This window comes from Phalangium opilio, unplaced genomic scaffold (assembly GCF_054372755.1).
Source record: "Phalangium opilio isolate 3A_F unplaced genomic scaffold, DU_Popi_V2 ptg000003l_1, whole genome shotgun sequence".
Classification (NCBI taxonomy): Eukaryota; Metazoa; Arthropoda; class Arachnida; order Opiliones; family Phalangiidae; genus Phalangium; species Phalangium opilio.
The window spans coordinates 1,977,227-1,992,729 of NW_028324145.1; the positions used below are offsets into that span (position 1 = coordinate 1,977,227).

At 39.3% G+C, this 15,503-nt stretch overlaps 1 protein-coding gene and 2 long non-coding RNA genes across 8 annotated transcripts; 2 read left to right on the forward strand and 1 right to left on the reverse strand.

Moving 5' to 3' along the window:
* The first annotated feature begins 1,821 nt into the window (after positions 1 to 1,821).
* On the forward strand, positions 1,822 to 12,600 carry LOC149717062 (solute carrier family 2, facilitated glucose transporter member 10-like). Of its 6 annotated transcripts, none has more exons than XM_089834761.1 (12): positions 1,829 to 3,745; positions 3,808 to 4,014; positions 9,718 to 10,025; positions 10,197 to 10,300; positions 10,356 to 10,464; positions 10,532 to 10,618; positions 10,697 to 10,783; positions 10,840 to 11,142; positions 11,223 to 11,472; positions 11,680 to 11,802; positions 12,254 to 12,386; positions 12,460 to 12,598. In XM_089834761.1, the coding sequence occupies exons 2-12, from the start codon at positions 3,861 to 3,863 to the stop codon at positions 12,596 to 12,598; spliced, it is 1,797 nt and encodes a 598-aa protein (XP_089690887.1). In that variant the 5' UTR covers positions 1,829 to 3,745; positions 3,808 to 3,860. The 6 variants fall into 6 exon arrangements, with proteins under 6 accessions (XP_089690903.1, XP_089690889.1, XP_089690897.1 ...); XM_089834760.1 differs by having other exon boundaries at positions 1,829 to 3,091; positions 3,153 to 4,014; XM_089834763.1 differs by having other exon boundaries at positions 1,825 to 4,014; positions 11,256 to 11,472.
* On the forward strand, positions 4,973 to 6,013 carry LOC149717063 (uncharacterized). Its single transcript, XR_016365687.1, has 3 exons — positions 4,973 to 5,378; positions 5,439 to 5,596; positions 5,686 to 6,013. It is a non-coding gene; the product is annotated as an uncharacterized LOC149717063 (long non-coding RNA).
* LOC149717064 (uncharacterized) lies at positions 11,796 to 12,587 on the reverse strand. The gene is made up of 3 exons (XR_016365674.1): positions 12,462 to 12,587; positions 12,116 to 12,334; positions 11,796 to 12,051 (listed from the first exon to the last, which is right to left on the reverse strand). It is a non-coding gene; the product is annotated as an uncharacterized LOC149717064 (long non-coding RNA).
* Positions 12,601 to 15,503: the final 2,903 nt, after the last annotated feature.

Genomic DNA, 15,503 nt, shown 5'->3' on the forward strand with positions numbered 1-15,503 from the left:
CGACCGGTAATTAAGCTAGATTACCGACGACCGGTAATTAAGCTAGATTACCGACGATCGTAATTAAGCTAGATTACCGACGACCGGTAATTAAGCTAGATTACCGACGACCGGTAATTAAGCTAGATTACCGACGGCCGGTAATTAAGCTAGATTACCGACGACCGGTAATTAAGCTAGATTACCGACGACCGTTAATTAAGCTAGATTACCGACGACCGTTAATTAAGCTAGATTACCGACGACCGGTAATTAAGCTAGATTACCGACGACCGGTAATTAAGCTAGATTACCGACGACCGGTAATTAAGCTAGATTACCGACGATCGGTAATTAAGCTAGATTACCGACGACCGGTAATTAAGCTAGATTACCGACGACCGGTAATTAAGCTAGATTACCGACGACCGGTAATTAAGCTAGATTACCGACGACCGGTAATTAAGCTAGATTACCGACGACCGGTAATTAAGCTAGATTACCGACGACCGGTAATTAAGCTAGATTACCGACGATCGGTAAATAAGCTAGATTACCGACGACCGGTAATTAAGCTAGATTACCGACGACCGGTAATTAAGCTAGATTACCGACGGCCGGTAATTAAGCTAGATTACCGACGACCGGTAATTAAGCTAGATTACCGACGACCGGTAATTAAGCTAGATTACGGACGACCGGTAATTAAGCTAGATTACCGACGACCGGTAATTAAGCTAGATTACCGACGACCGGTAATTAAGCTAGATTACCGACGACCGGTAATTAAGCTAGATTACCGACGACCGGTAATTAAGCTAGATTACCGACGACCGGTAATTAAGCTAGATTACGGACGACCGGTAATTAAGCTAGATTACCGACGACCGGTAATTAAGCTAGATTACCGACGACCGGTAATTAAGCTATATTACCGAGGACCGGTAATTAAGCTAGATTACCGACGACCGGTAATTAAGCTATATTACCGAGGACCGGTAATTAAGCTAGATTACCGACGACCGGTAATTAAGCTAGATTAACGACGACCGGTAATTAAGCTATATTACCGAGGACCGGTAATTAAGCTAGATTACCGACGACCGGTAATTAAGCTATATTACCGACGACCGGTAATTAAGCTAGATTACCGACGACCGGTAATTAAGCTAGATTACCGACGACCGGTAATTAAGCTATATTACCGACGACCGGTAATTAAGCTAGATTGCCGACGACCGGTAATTAAGCTAGATTACCGACGACTGGTAATTAAGCTAGGTTACCGACGACTGGTAATTAAGCTAGATTACCGACGACTGGTAATTAAGCTAGATTACCGACGACCGGTAATTAAGCTAGATTAACGACGACCGGTAATTAAGCTATATTACCGAGGACCGGTAATTAAGCTAGATTACCGACGACCGGTAATTAAGCTAGATTACCGACGACCGGTAATTAAGCTAGATTACCGACGACCGGTAATTAAGCTAGATTACCGACGACCGGTAATTAAGCTATATTACCGACGACCGGTAATTAAGCTAGATTACCGACGACCGGTAATTAAGCTAGATTACCGACGACTGGTAATTAAGCTAGATTACCGACGACTGGTAATTAAGCTAGATTACCGACGACTGGTAATTAAGCTAGATTACCGACGACTGGTAATTTAGCCGTATTACCGACGACTGGTAATTAAGCTAGATTACCGACGACTGGTAATTAAGCTAGATTACCGACGACTGGTAATTAAGCTAGATTACCGACGACTGGTAATTTAGCCGTATTACCGACGGCTGGTAATTTAGCCGTATTACCGACGGCTGGTATTTAAGCTAGATTACCGATGGACGCGCAACGGCCTAGGACTTTTTAGTAGTAGTAGTAGTAGTAGTAGTAGTAGTATTAGTAATTAAATTAGTAACGGGCGTTGGCCAAGCAGCTATTGAAAAATGATTGATATGATGAAATATATTTATTGTGGTAGGGATAGCGTGAGTACGTGTCAGATGTGGCTTAATTACGGGCTTGATCATCTTGTTTTTCTTCTTCTTTTTGTCAGTATTTGCTCGTCTTGAATTTGTATATAATCCCTCTCTCCCGCTTTGTAATATTCCGCTATCCTATACTTTGTCACTACTATTTTGTATTATGGAGGAAGTTCTACCCAAGCCCTGGCGGCTTCACGACCCTATTTCTAAATAAATATAAAACCTTTCTTTTGTTCTTCGGTATATGTTGTTTAGCAAGGTTATGATTTTTCCACATCTGTTGCAACACGTGAATGCTCATAAACCAGTACTGCCAACGCAGGTGTTTCGTCTAAACCATGAAAACAGTGCATGCGCGCTCTTTTCTTAGTTGTCTACAACTATTTCTCTTTCGCTCTTTTACCTTGTTCAAAGCTTTCCATCTGCTTATCATACAAAATTTTATGCCGTGGGAATTTCGTGAGCATGGGGTCTATTTGATTTTTCCTATAATTTCAAGCCAATTCACATTCCGTGAATTCAGGGGCTTTTACCACAAAAGTTTTCATGTATTGGCTTGAAGTTATATAAGAATAATCATTTTCCAATTCCGATAGTCTTGAAATTTTATTTCAAATCAGTACAATTAAGTTCTTCGAATACAATTTTCGCTTCCCATTTATAACAAATTACTAAATTAGTCATCTCTTTAACGAAAATCACTGATAATTCATAATTAATAGCTAGCTTAAGAGTATAAAACAACAGTTTCGTCGCGCAAGAAACCCTCGGTACCTATCTCTCGAGTACACTTTTACGTTGGTGTTGCGAAACTTGCGACGCCTGATATCACAACTGCTGCTTTTAATTTCTGGTCATAGTGTATGAACGCTTTCTTCTCTCTTATACAAACATCGTACACGACGCTCGAAAAGTGTGAAAACAATCAAAACCACGAATCCTTATTCTTTCGAGAGTAAATTTAGTTTACAGTTTATTAATTAATCTTCAATTTCCAGAAAAGAAACGATGAAAGTCATAACAAATACAAAACAACGTAACTAAAGTTAGGGCCTTTTTGCTTTTCAAGTCTCGTACGTTTAGTTATGTTTGTAGTTACGTAATTATAAAAAGTAATTAATTGTGGTTGACGGACGTGCAGTGTACATTCTAATCATAAATTATTTTTGGCAGTATTGAAATGAGGATTAAATTACGGGTAATGTCATTAATACTTATTTTGTTAACATTTAAAATTTTTTATTTACATTCTGACCTTGAAACTTTAAATTTGAGATCGTCTTAGTGTGACTGATTTTAACCTAAATTGATTGTTTATCGCGCTCGTAAATACACAAAAAATAAAATTAAGCAAAGTTATCTATCGGGCTTATTCCAAAAAAAAAAAAAAAAAAAAGAATAGAAAATTCAAAGAATTTAAAAGACGCAGACTTTGAACCCATGAAGGGCATGGTTTATTCATAATGGCTTAACATTTAATCAAACCAAAATTCTAGTGTCTATTTTATTCTCATGAAATTTTAAATCTACACAGTTTTCTTACCGAATTCTTTAAGAATAATTTTCTTACCGTGTCAGACATTTTGAGAGTCAAGAAAAATACACCCGATAGTTTTGACCAAAAGTCACGGTTTTATTTAAGGAGTGCTTCCAAAGACAGTTTACAAGGCAAGTCATTGTTAGAATGACACATAAATAATTTCAGCTCAAGTAAAACGAGTTTTCACCCTACAACGTACGAAGTGTGACTTTCCCTTGAAATATAAGTAAAGGAACAAATTCAGTCTCAGGCTGCAAAACCATTTTTGATTAACCTTTGAATTTGTAGACGTTGTGATTAAATTCAACCCCCTTTACTTCGCTTCAATCGAGTCGATAGACATGTTAGTTGATAGGAAGAACTCCGTCGTGACCCTTGGCCCCGGAAGGGAAGTTGACGCGTCTAGGATAGTGAAATTGCAAAAAATGAATGCCTTGGTTGTTTTGGCCTCAGTCATCTCATCCTTGGGTGGAATCTTGTTCGGATATGATATAGGTAATATCGTCAGCTTTTACATATTTGGGAAAGTTTCTTTTTTGTTCTCTTTGCACAATCACAATTCTTTACCTAATTTGACCAAATTGCATTATACATAGTTTCAGACTAGGAAAATTGATACCATTTACACCAGGAGGCCAAGTTACTTGGCAGACAAAGTGCAGTATCAAGTAGCCTCTACTCCTGGTTTAAATGGTATCAATCCTCTTAGTGTGAAAACTATGTATTGATATAAGTTGTACTAAAAGGGTTTGACAGAAATCTCGAGTTTTCTTCCTTTAGTTTATATCTGAAGGGTCGGAATGGGGGAGAACTCTATTTATTTGTGGGGTCGGATACTTAAGAATTACTGCCTTTTGGTCTTATTTTATTCTCTTTTCATTTGTGCTAATTAAATAGAAAACGATGTGGCTACTATTTTGGTCCAGCCCTTGGGACTACTCGTTTTGCTTTACAATCTGTCCTAATTATTAACATGTGGCCTTAATAGGACGATTTTCCTACGCCAGTTGCTTTGTATGATCAAATTAAGGTTTCTATGATTTTTCAAAACCCTTATAAGCCTACTTTTTGTCTTGCTAATCCCAATGTGAGATTATCGCAAATAAATACCTGAAGAATTATTATAATACCTGTCTGGAATTTAACAGTTAATTTCCCGCGAATCCAACGACTATCTAGCATAGTGTGCTTTTAAATGGTGCTTTGTATTTTCAGACCATTCCAACACAAGTGGCTAAAAGTGCGCCTCTTTTTAGTGTAGAAAGTAATTATGATAACAATATTGTTGAAAAGTTGACAATAAACAAGCAATATTTAATTAAGTAAATTTTGGAAAAGGGGGAAATTTATTCTGTTGATAAAACTTGATAATAACAAAAACAGGCACGCATTTAGAGGCTCTTAGTCCAACTGTAAGTGACGATTTAGTTATGTTTCATTGGGTAACGCACGCGAGGAAATTTGTTGCTATAGGATAGGCAGCTCCCTCTCTCGGAAGGCAACTTATTCTGTATACAGGGTGTTTCTGAAAAGTCCATCACAAATTAAGGGGCGTGTTTATGGGACCAAACTGAGCGGAAAGTACCAAAGAACATGGGGTGTACAACATTTTGTTACGGAGATATGGCCTTCCAAACATTCGCCCCTAAAACAAGGAAATATCCAAAAATGAGGAGTAACACTTAAGACCGACTAACCAGCTTGTTTAAAATTACTAGACAATTTCAATAGCCTTTAATCGAACAATTGATTTCTACCTTTACTAATCAGAAGCGTATAAATGAGTAGAAGTATGCCTACGGTGGTAATGTAAAATTAATCCCAAGTGACATGATGTTTCAAGATCTTCCCAGCACCAAGTAAAATGGTTCTGATTGAAGGGACTTTTATTAGCACAGCGTAAACAACGTTATTTTCAGGAATTAGTCCAAATGTCCACGGGCGGCATTACAAAAACGAGGCAGTCTTTCGAATGATACTTGGACATGTTGGAAGATCCCTGGCTTGTTCCTGTTATCTCAAACCGTAAAAAGCTACGCAAATCTTTATCATCACGGACAACACTCTTGTACGTTAGGTATGACCTTGAGAAAACCTAAAAGGACATCTCGAATGTATTTGAAAAACCCATCTCCAATTAAGGGGCGTGTTGTTTGTTTCCAACAGAGTAAACTCGCCCAGAGAACAATTACAATGCAGAGCCACGTTTCGGCGTTAATGGCCCACAAAGGTGGTCCCAAACAAAAGAACAAACTTTAATTTGTTTCGTTCAGTAAGTGTTTCATGTGTCATAGATAAAACGCCATGATTAATGCACAAAGAAAATGTTATTGACAAGTTTTCGGACCGCGATGCTGAAATGTGGTGGTGCACCATCGTGCATGAACCACATTCTGTTTATTAAACCTAAGGGTACGTCTTCGAGTAGTTCTGGTAAATCGTCCCGTAAGAACTACAAGTAAGCCACACCGTTTAACCTGGGCTCTAGGAAATATGGCCCAATTAAATTGTCACCCACAATACTACACCACACGTTTAAGCTGAATTGTACTTTGTGAATTCTATCGCAAGTTGCGTGTGGTTTTTTCTTAATCAGCAAACCAATTGGCGGCTGCTTGTTTTTGGATCGTCCTCGAAAATAGTGAGAACTTCGCCTATTCTTAAAAAACAGAGCACTAAAACAGAGCACTATGTTTTTTAAGAAAGGAATAAAAGAGGTTTCACGTACATGTGTTTGTTTTATTAAACTCATAATTCAACGAAGTCTGTTACAATGCCTTTCTTCACAAATGCCGAATATGCGGATATGCACCTAATGTATGGACTAGCCGAGGGGAATGCCGCTGCAGCTGTACGCTTGTATCAGGAAAGATTTCCGCAGAGGCGACTACCAAATCGACTGACGTTCGAGGCTGTGGACAGACGTTTGAGGCAAGATGGACGAATCCAACCGGCTGGACCTCAACCTAGAGCGAGAGCCATCCCAGAGGCCGTAGAAGACGAAGTTCTCACCATTTTCGAGGACGAGCCTGAATCAAGTACCCGCCAAGTTGGTCGCCGATTAGGCGTAAACCACACGCTCGTGTGGAAAATCCTCAGAAGCCACCGGTTTCATCCTTTCCATGTTCAAAAAGTTCAAGGTTTGAATCCAGCGGACTACCCACGACGCACGGCGTTTTGTCAGTGGTTTCTGGCTAAAGTAAACGATATCGATTTCCCACGGGATTTGTTGGTTACTGACGAAGCTAACTTTTCACGGGATGGTATTATTAACTTACATAATAAACATCAATGGTCCCAGCTAAACCCCCACGCAACTTGCGTTAGAAGTCACCAAGTACAATTCAGTTTAAACGTGTGGTGTGGTATTGTGGGTGACAATTTAATTGGGCCATATTTCCTAGAGCCCAGGTTAAACGGTGTGGCTTACTTGCAGTTCTTACGGGACGATTTACCGGAACTACTCGAAGACGTACCCTTAGGTTTGGTAAACAGAATGTGGTTCATGCACGATGGTGCACCACCACATTTCAGCATCGCGGTCCGAAATTATCTTAACGCGACCTTCCCTTTGCGGTGGTTAGGTCGAGGTGGACCTGTGGAGTGGCCTGCTCGATCACCCGATCTGAACCCTTGTGTTGAAGAGCTACGTCGACGAATAATTCACGGCTGTCAAACAATTCGCGAAACTCCAGGCATTTTTCAACGTGTAAGGGAATCATTTGTAAGACGTGCTAATGTGTGCCTTAACGCGGGTGGTGAACACTTTGAACAATTTTTGTAACTAGTTGCAATTAAATGTTAAAACTTGTCAATAAATTCATTTTCTTCGTGCATTAATCATGGCGTTTTATCTATGACACATGAAACACTTACTGAACGAAACAAATTAAAGTTTGTTCTTGTTTTTGGGACCACCTTTGTGGGCCATTAACGCCGAAACGTGGCTCTGCATTGTAATTGTTCTCTGGGCGAGTTTACTCTGTTGGAAACAAACAACACGCCCCTTAATTGGAGATGGGTTTTTCAAATACATTCGAGATGTCCTTTTAGGTTTTCTCAAGGTCATACCTAACGTACAAGAGTGTTGTCCGTGATGATGAAGATTTGCGTAGCTTTTTACGGGTTGAGATAACAGGAACAAGCCAGGGATCTTCCAACATGTCCAAGTATCATTCGAAAGACTGCCTCGTTTTTGTAATGCCGCCCGTGGACATTTGGACTAATTCCTGAAAATAACGTTGTTTACGCTGTGCTAATAAAAGTCCCTTCAATCAGAACCATTTTACTTGGTGCTGGGAAGATCTTGAAACATCATGTCACTTGGGATTAATTTTACATTACCACCGTAGGCATACTTCTACTCATTTATACGCTTCTGATTAGTAAAGGTAGAAATCAATTGTTCGATTAAAGGCTATTGAAATTGTCTAGTAATTTTAAACAAGCTGGTTAGTCGGTCTTAAGTGTTACTCCTCATTTTTGGATATTTCCTTGTTTTAGGGGCGAATGTTTGGAAGGCCATATCTCCGTAACAAAATGTTGTACACCCCATGTTCTTTGGTACTTTCCGCTCAGTTTGGTCCCATAAACACGCCCCTTAATTTGTGATGGACTTTTCAGAAACACCCTGTATACTCGGTTCCAGATTCGGTTGTCAGCACGCGTAAAGCTAGGTCTCTAGGTAACGCAGCTTTGGGCGTGCTGACAGGAGACGATTTAAACACTCATTTTCAGGATTTAAATCTCGAGATTTTAGACCCTGAACATGGATATTTCTTTCGTCCCTTGTCAGTACGAACAAAGATACGTTACATAGAGACCTAGCTTTACGCAAGCTGACAACCGAATCTGGAACATAGTATATACAGCTGCCGTCGGATATAAGGAGTTATCTATCCTCAGTGAGGACGTCTTCACTGCTATAATGCTATCTTATAAAACCATGGATAAAGGGATGCACGTGAGGAAATCCGTTTCCACGCTTAGAGGATAGGCAACTCCCTATCTCAGCGTGTCTTAGAAGGCAGCTTATTCTATATATATTCTGTTCCAGCTTCGGTTGCTCATCACGGGCCTAGCGGTAAACTATGACGTAGCTTTGTGCGTGCTGACAAGATACGAAAGAATTACTGATTTTCAGTGTTTAAAATCTCGTTGATTTTCGAGATCGAGAGAGATGTTCATCGAAAACTCCCTTTCGAAGCTTACAGAATAGGCCCTCAGACGTTGAGTCATGGTTATGTATTAATTAAATGGACTGTAAAGTTGTCGTTGGACCGTTGAATTTTTTTTTTTTTTTTGGAAAATAATCATTCAGAGGCTGCGCCGCTCCGGCGTTTCCCCACTCCCGAGAGTTCGAGACTAGTGCTTCGTTTGCTAGAACCGTCGACAGTAGCAATAGCAAAGGCGCTATGATTGGCCCAATTATATCACCTGCCGGATAAGACTGAATAATACAAAAAAGGAAAATGCCTTAACAATATATTCCCGCAAAGAATTAAATACTTTCGTAATGCTTACCCACCCGGGGGGGGGAGTTGTGATGTCAAGAACGACGTTTTCCGAAAAAAATATTCAACGTCCGCCGACCCCCTTTATAGACCCTTTTTAATGTGGATAATAGAAGAAAGGTGACACTCTGTATCCTCTTAATACTTTAGTTATGTGACGTCATTCTTCCCAGGCTCATCTTTTTGTTTGATTTCCGTGTCATCAAACTTCAGATGGGCATTGCACCGTGCACGGGTGAATTCTGTAATTGCTTGGCACTAAATCCCCAGAAATCAACCCACAAACCTGGTCTTGGGGTGGGACAAAAATCAACAAGCGCGTCTTGCCAAATAATTAAACGCAATAGAGTAATGATGAGGAAAGTATTTATCGCCTATGTGATTCGGTTTAGTAACCTTGCTCCAAATGTTCTTCTGATGTTGGTAAGAATCATGTTACAATTACCCCACTTTGTTGTACACTTCTCTCTAAGAGAAGTATTATATACTTCTGGTGTTATGGATTCTAAGCAAGATGGCCTAAGGGTTGGGCTCATAATATTAGCCACATTGAACCCAACTTAACATGCGTAGAGAAAATTTGTGTGATCGTATATCAAATTATGATATAGCTCTGTCTGTGGTTGCACTTGCCTACTTTCCCTGTTTCTATGACTTCCATTTTGTCGCGTGTAACGATTTGAAGGTATCATATCCGCGGCCATGCTTCATATCAGTGTCCAGTTCGGTTTGAGTAGTCTGATGCAGGAAGTGGTGACGTCGAGTGTCTTGTTGGGCGCGTTTTTGTCCTCCCTCGTCGCCGGATCCTTCGTGGACTATTTCGGTCGGCGTGCCTCAATTCTCTTCACTAGCGTCCTGTTTTTAGCCGGGACCGCCGTTCTGGTTTTCGCTGTTGATTTGACCATGGTTCTGGTGGGTCGCATTGTTGTTGGCTTTGGAGTAGCTCTTTCTACGGCTGCCGAGTGCACTTACATATCCGAGATTTCTCCGCCGGTATGGATTAACCAAACGTTTTTTAAGGTGAAACCACTTGGGGGAAAGACAAATCTTGTCAACTGACTTGGAATGATTTAACTTTACTTGGCTTCCCTAATCTGACGAGTGGTTTCCTCCTCTCGTTTCGGAAATCACTTAAACCTAGAGGCATATTGCATTTTTGTTTAGAGATGGAGAGGGCTCTTAGTATCCCTGAACGAATTTGGAATCACCATTGGGTTTCTTCTGGCTTACGTTTTTGGTTACATCTTCATTTCTTACGAAGATGGCTGGTAATTGATCCGACGCGACTACTACTTTTTGTTTCTAAAGATAAAAAACTTTTAGGCGTTATATGTTTGGAGTAGCGGCCATCCCAGCCATTGTCCAGTTACTAGGAGTGGCGTTCTTGCCACCAAGCCCTCACTTTTTGATTCTAAAAGGAAAAGATGAAAAAGTAGGCTATAAAGAAATTAATCTTAGAGTGGGGAAATATAAGTGATGGAATTGGTTTCATTTTGCAGGCTGCGGAAACGATCGAACGTCTCTACCAAAATTCCGATCCGTATTCAGTCATTGCTGAAATCAAATTCGCTATTCGAGAATCTAAAGTTAGAAATTTTGATTATTTTGGTTCAATATTAATCCCACCCAAAGTTAAAATTTTTCGCCTGTTATTTTGTTTATAGAGTTCTAAACTTAGCGATATCTTCAGCAGTTTGGACGGTATGAGGTATCGCATGATGATTGGAATCGCTCTCGTTCTGTTACAACAAGTATAGATTATTAGATTTCAATTCTCTATTGAACTGAACTCATACGCTTGATACAGTTTACAGGCAACAGCAACATTCTATACTATGCTCCCATTATTTTCCAACAATTTGGTTTCTGTTCGAATAGCTTATCCACCTTGGTCAGCGTCAGTTTGGGCGCCGTCAAAGTGATAACGGCCGCCATTGCCTTGGCCTTAGTTGACCGTTATGGTCGAAGGTCATTTCTTTGCAGTGGAGCCACTGTCATGTGCGTTTCAATCTTGGCCCTAGGAATTGTGACCACCACCAATAAACCCTTGACCATTAGCCCGGAGGAAACGGTAGTCAATATCGGACCAGAGATTGTTGTTGACCCACGGGTAACGATACTTTATTTAGGATAATACTCCCGTGAGCAATTTGCTAGATTCTCGGGTTACCGTTCAATTAATTAATTCAGGCATTGGATTTAAAATTGAGCAATTTTTCAAAGCACGGGACTATCACGTTAAACGAGAGCGATTCTTCCACGTTTTCCCATCCGGAGTTGACTTTAGCCCTCGGTTCTAAGCTTCCCAATCGTTCATCTGCCGATAAGAACGAGACCCTTGGGAGTTGCGGTAGCGGCGACGACCCTATCTGGATCAAAGTGCTCAGCGTCATCGCATTGATGACTTACATATGCGGATATCAGTTCAGCTTCGGAATAGGTAAGGGAACAACCCTTTCATTTAATGAGATACTCGAATGCTTTGATTAGCCACTCTTTAAAGAGACTGGTCTTTTTCCTTGAAAAGGACCAAGGGCTTCAATAATTCATTTGTTGGGTTATTTAAGTATCCCGTTATGTTTTGGGGGACCGCGCCCGGGCCCAAGGGTGTAGTTTAGTTTCGATATCTAGTTTGGGGTTCACGCAGGTACTTGGCTGGTTTTAAGCGAAATTTTTCCGACGGCGATTCGTGGTCGCAGTGTTTCCATAGCGACCAGCGTCTACTGGGCATCCAACTTGCTTATCACCGTTTCTTTTTTCTCATTAATGGGTAAATCTATAGTTGGTTCGTTGACAATGGGAGGATGAAAGTATAAAAAAGTACAGTTCGCTTGAAAATTGGTCAAATGTTTCAAGTAGACCACTGCCTCCTCTATTTAAATCCCGTTCTTGTGGAATTTAGTTCGCCGCTGTTCCTCGCTAGAGGCGCCGCTGGTCAAACTCTTTCGCCCACGAATCCTAGCTAAACGAAGTCCATTCTGAATTTCTGATGGCTTGCGAAATCTGAAAACAGCGCCATCTATGTAGAAATATAGGGCAATATTATACAACCTATACTATAACCCATAAAAATGGCACCACACCTTGATAGAATTGAGGCGGCAGTATGCGACAAATAGAAAACTTTTCATATCCTCTCCTTGGAAAGACGGAATCAATTTAAATTAAAATTATGTCAATTATTATTATTATTTTTGATGCGTTAATTCCTTTGAATTTAGAATGTCTGGGAATCTCAATATTATTTATTATTTACGCGTGTCTTTGTTTACTGGCTGCCGTCTTCATCTACATTTTCGTTCCTGAAACGAAGCAAAAAACATTAGAGGAAATATCTAGAGATCTCACTTCGGGGTTCGTATAGAAAATTAATGCCGTTCGTCTTCTTCCCTATTTAATTTTTATCGTAACAAACTGACTCATCCAGACCTCGAAACATCTTTCCAAGCAATTGTTGTAAAAGGAGAACTACGTCATATGATACTGATCGAACTCGGATTACGAACTCCATTAAATACGCCTCCTATCAAAGCAATTGCGACTATTCGGAGGCCTCCCATATGTGAAATACCTAGTACACATTTGATTTCACTACCGGAATCTCAGTTCAAGTGAAAATAAACTTTCTTCTGTTGATCGAGTTCATTTCTTCCTTTATCAAATCGGTTGAAAGAGACGGTTTTACTATGACGTATCCAATCCAAAAATATCGTATCATATTCCCAAACCAAAAGTTCATAAGACATGTACCATAAGTTTGTCACTGGTTAGTGAGAGCTTGTCATGAAGTGGCGTATGTGAAACGTCTAGGATTCTCGTAAAACGACGCCTGGTGAGGCGCTGTCAAGGCTTAGTGCAGACTAAATAGGATGATGGACTGCAAAACAGTATAGTCAATTCTTGCGTCGTTCTCAAACTAGCTCTCAGTAAGTCTTTATCATTACGAAATATAGGTAGTGTCATACTTATGAAACATTTCTTATAAACTTATGCTCAAACGTATTATATTTTATATAAGTTATGTATGTGAGGGTTGTGTGTGGAGCTCGTATTCACGAGATTTCTTTTATACTTCAAACCGTAGAATAGAAATGAACTGATCTCGCTTTTTAGACTGACAATGTAAAGAACAAAGGAAAAACTTAGTTATCGCATATCACGTGGCAAGTGGCATTGGAGTTCTCGCGAATGAGCACTACAAACTGCCTTCTCGTGAGAATCTTGATAAGAGAAAAAGCGTCCGTTGGCTGTAGTTTCGCAATCAGTACGACACTACCACACATTTTTCAAACTAGTACGTTTTGTGTTGTAGAGAGGGCGCAAAATAGAAACTCAACTTAACCCCATTCGACCCCTTTATCTCACTGTGGGAGCATAGGCTTACGTTATATAATACTAGATCATCCCAAAATACTTCTCCTATTCTATGTAAAACAATTTTGAGAATTTCTTATATTTTTGGAAATTTTCTAAACTGTATGCGTATCACAGAAAAACACTTTTCCCCGTGTTAACACGCGTTCAACTTGAAGGTCAGGCATTCAAAGAAATAATACTAATTGTATGTAAAAATGCAGTGTTTAAAGAGTAAACTTGTTCAAAAACGCCAACTTTTTGAGGTTTCAGGCGACTTCTCTTTGGAGTAACAGAATCCCCAGTTATACATCTGCTCACTCTGCTGTAATTCTCTAGGCTTGTGATTCGTTAAAAATTAAGTCTTAAGTCTTATGGTGCCATCTACTCTCAACATAAGTATTCTTCTTTAAAAAATATCGGGTAGAAATATCGGTTCATTTTTAACTGATACCGATGTATCGGTTAAAGCCAAATATCGGTACCGATACCGATATGGCATCGGTATCGGCCAATCTCTGAAAACTAATAATTAAAGGAATGGTTACCCATAAATATTTTTGCCTCTAAGGTTCAATAGCTCTTTTGTACAATTAGTGGTATTGCTGAAATTAAATTATTAACAATAGTTTTTAAAAACAAGTTGGGAAAACCAAATTATTACCTCTCCGAGTTAATATGAGGACTACCTACTAACTTATTTATGTAGATTTGGATCGCTCTTTATTGATAAACAATTTCAGAAGTTAATATTAATGAATTATTCAAAGCATAGAGAATTTACACTATTGCAGACGAAATTCTCATCCAATAAGGGTTTTTCTTGTATCCAAGGAAATCATCCAATAGGGAAAGAACAGGAAATGAGAGGATAAATTTTGGCGAGGTAGTCCCTTATGTATTGGTTAAGAATCAATTTTCTGCTCCTCACCTGTATACCCTCTCTGTTCAAAGCTAGATTCACAGCTGGGTTGGCGTGTAGACACTATGCTCTCGTTTCACCTCAACAATACTCTTCGTTTGCCATCATGACTCTTAATGTTACATTATACCATAGCTGATTTGTTTGCTAGCCACACTGAAAGTGCTAGCGCACAAAAATTAATGGAAACTCGGAAGCAATAACCCGATTATAATTCAAACTTTAACTAATCTAGTAACCACCATGACACTAGCTTCTATTATAATTTATAATACCTTAACCTGTTTATTCAAATGTGTATTTGACTTTCGGCTCATTCTGACCAGTTAACTTCTCTTCACAGAATACATGCAAAACCAAACCCACATGTAAATTAATTTCACATCGGTCCTGAATAGTTTACTTCTCAGACCAATTTTAACAAATGAAACTATATACGTTCGATAATTCCATTTTGTCTTCTAAAGATCAATGTTTGGGCTATATACAATGTAGTATAGTTTAATTTATATGTAAACAGCCATTCCAAATATTAATATCAAAAGATGTTCTTGGAATATCAAAATGAAATAGAGTTTTAAAGCACCCCCACCCCCCAAATAAAATATTATAATATTACATTTGTTTCCGCATCTGTGATTCCGAAGTAAAGTTGTACTTAATTTTGTATAAATTAATCTTACTTTGTGGATTTTTGTTCTGTTCATCATCAAGGGGATGGAGAGAGAGAGGGCGGTATCGGTTTGGAATGTTAAGTTCGAAATCAAGACGGGCGCTAGCTGATGTGACTTCACGATTATTCGTGACCACCACTTTGAAGTAATCCAAACTTTTGAGGAAAGATTTAAAAAAAATAAAAACGGAAGAATGTTCGCTGTTTGCCTCTTGTGTTGCCTATGTTTGCGCTCAATCGGAGAAGCAATGTGGATATCAATATAAAAGCCGGTTTTTCATCAAAAAATGGGTCATTTTTAAGGTTGAGTGTTAATTTTTTTTAACCTTTTAAATATATTCCTCTCACGGTTGAAATTTCGTTTTCATTTCTAAATTGAGCTTAGGCCTTTTTCATTGAAGCCCTCGAACACTAGTCTCAGATCTTCACTAGGTTACTGAATTTACCTTTGTCAAAGGCAAATTTCCTATTTTCCTTAGACAAAGCTAAAGGCATCGCCGTAGTGTAACATTGGGGTTCTCGG

Bases quoted from the DNA above. Each gene is read 5' to 3' on its own strand.
- LOC149717062 (XM_089834761.1), top strand. From the start codon at position 3,861: ATGTTAGTTGATAGGAAGAACTCCGTCGTGACCCTTGGCCCCGGAAGG. The intron at 4,015-9,717 runs GTAATATCGTCA...AACGATTTGAAG, and splicing joins CTTGTTCGGATATGATATAG to GTATCATATCCGCGGCCATG. The intron at 10,026-10,196 runs GTATGGATTAAC...ATTTTTGTTTAG, and splicing joins TATCCGAGATTTCTCCGCCG to AGATGGAGAGGGCTCTTAGT.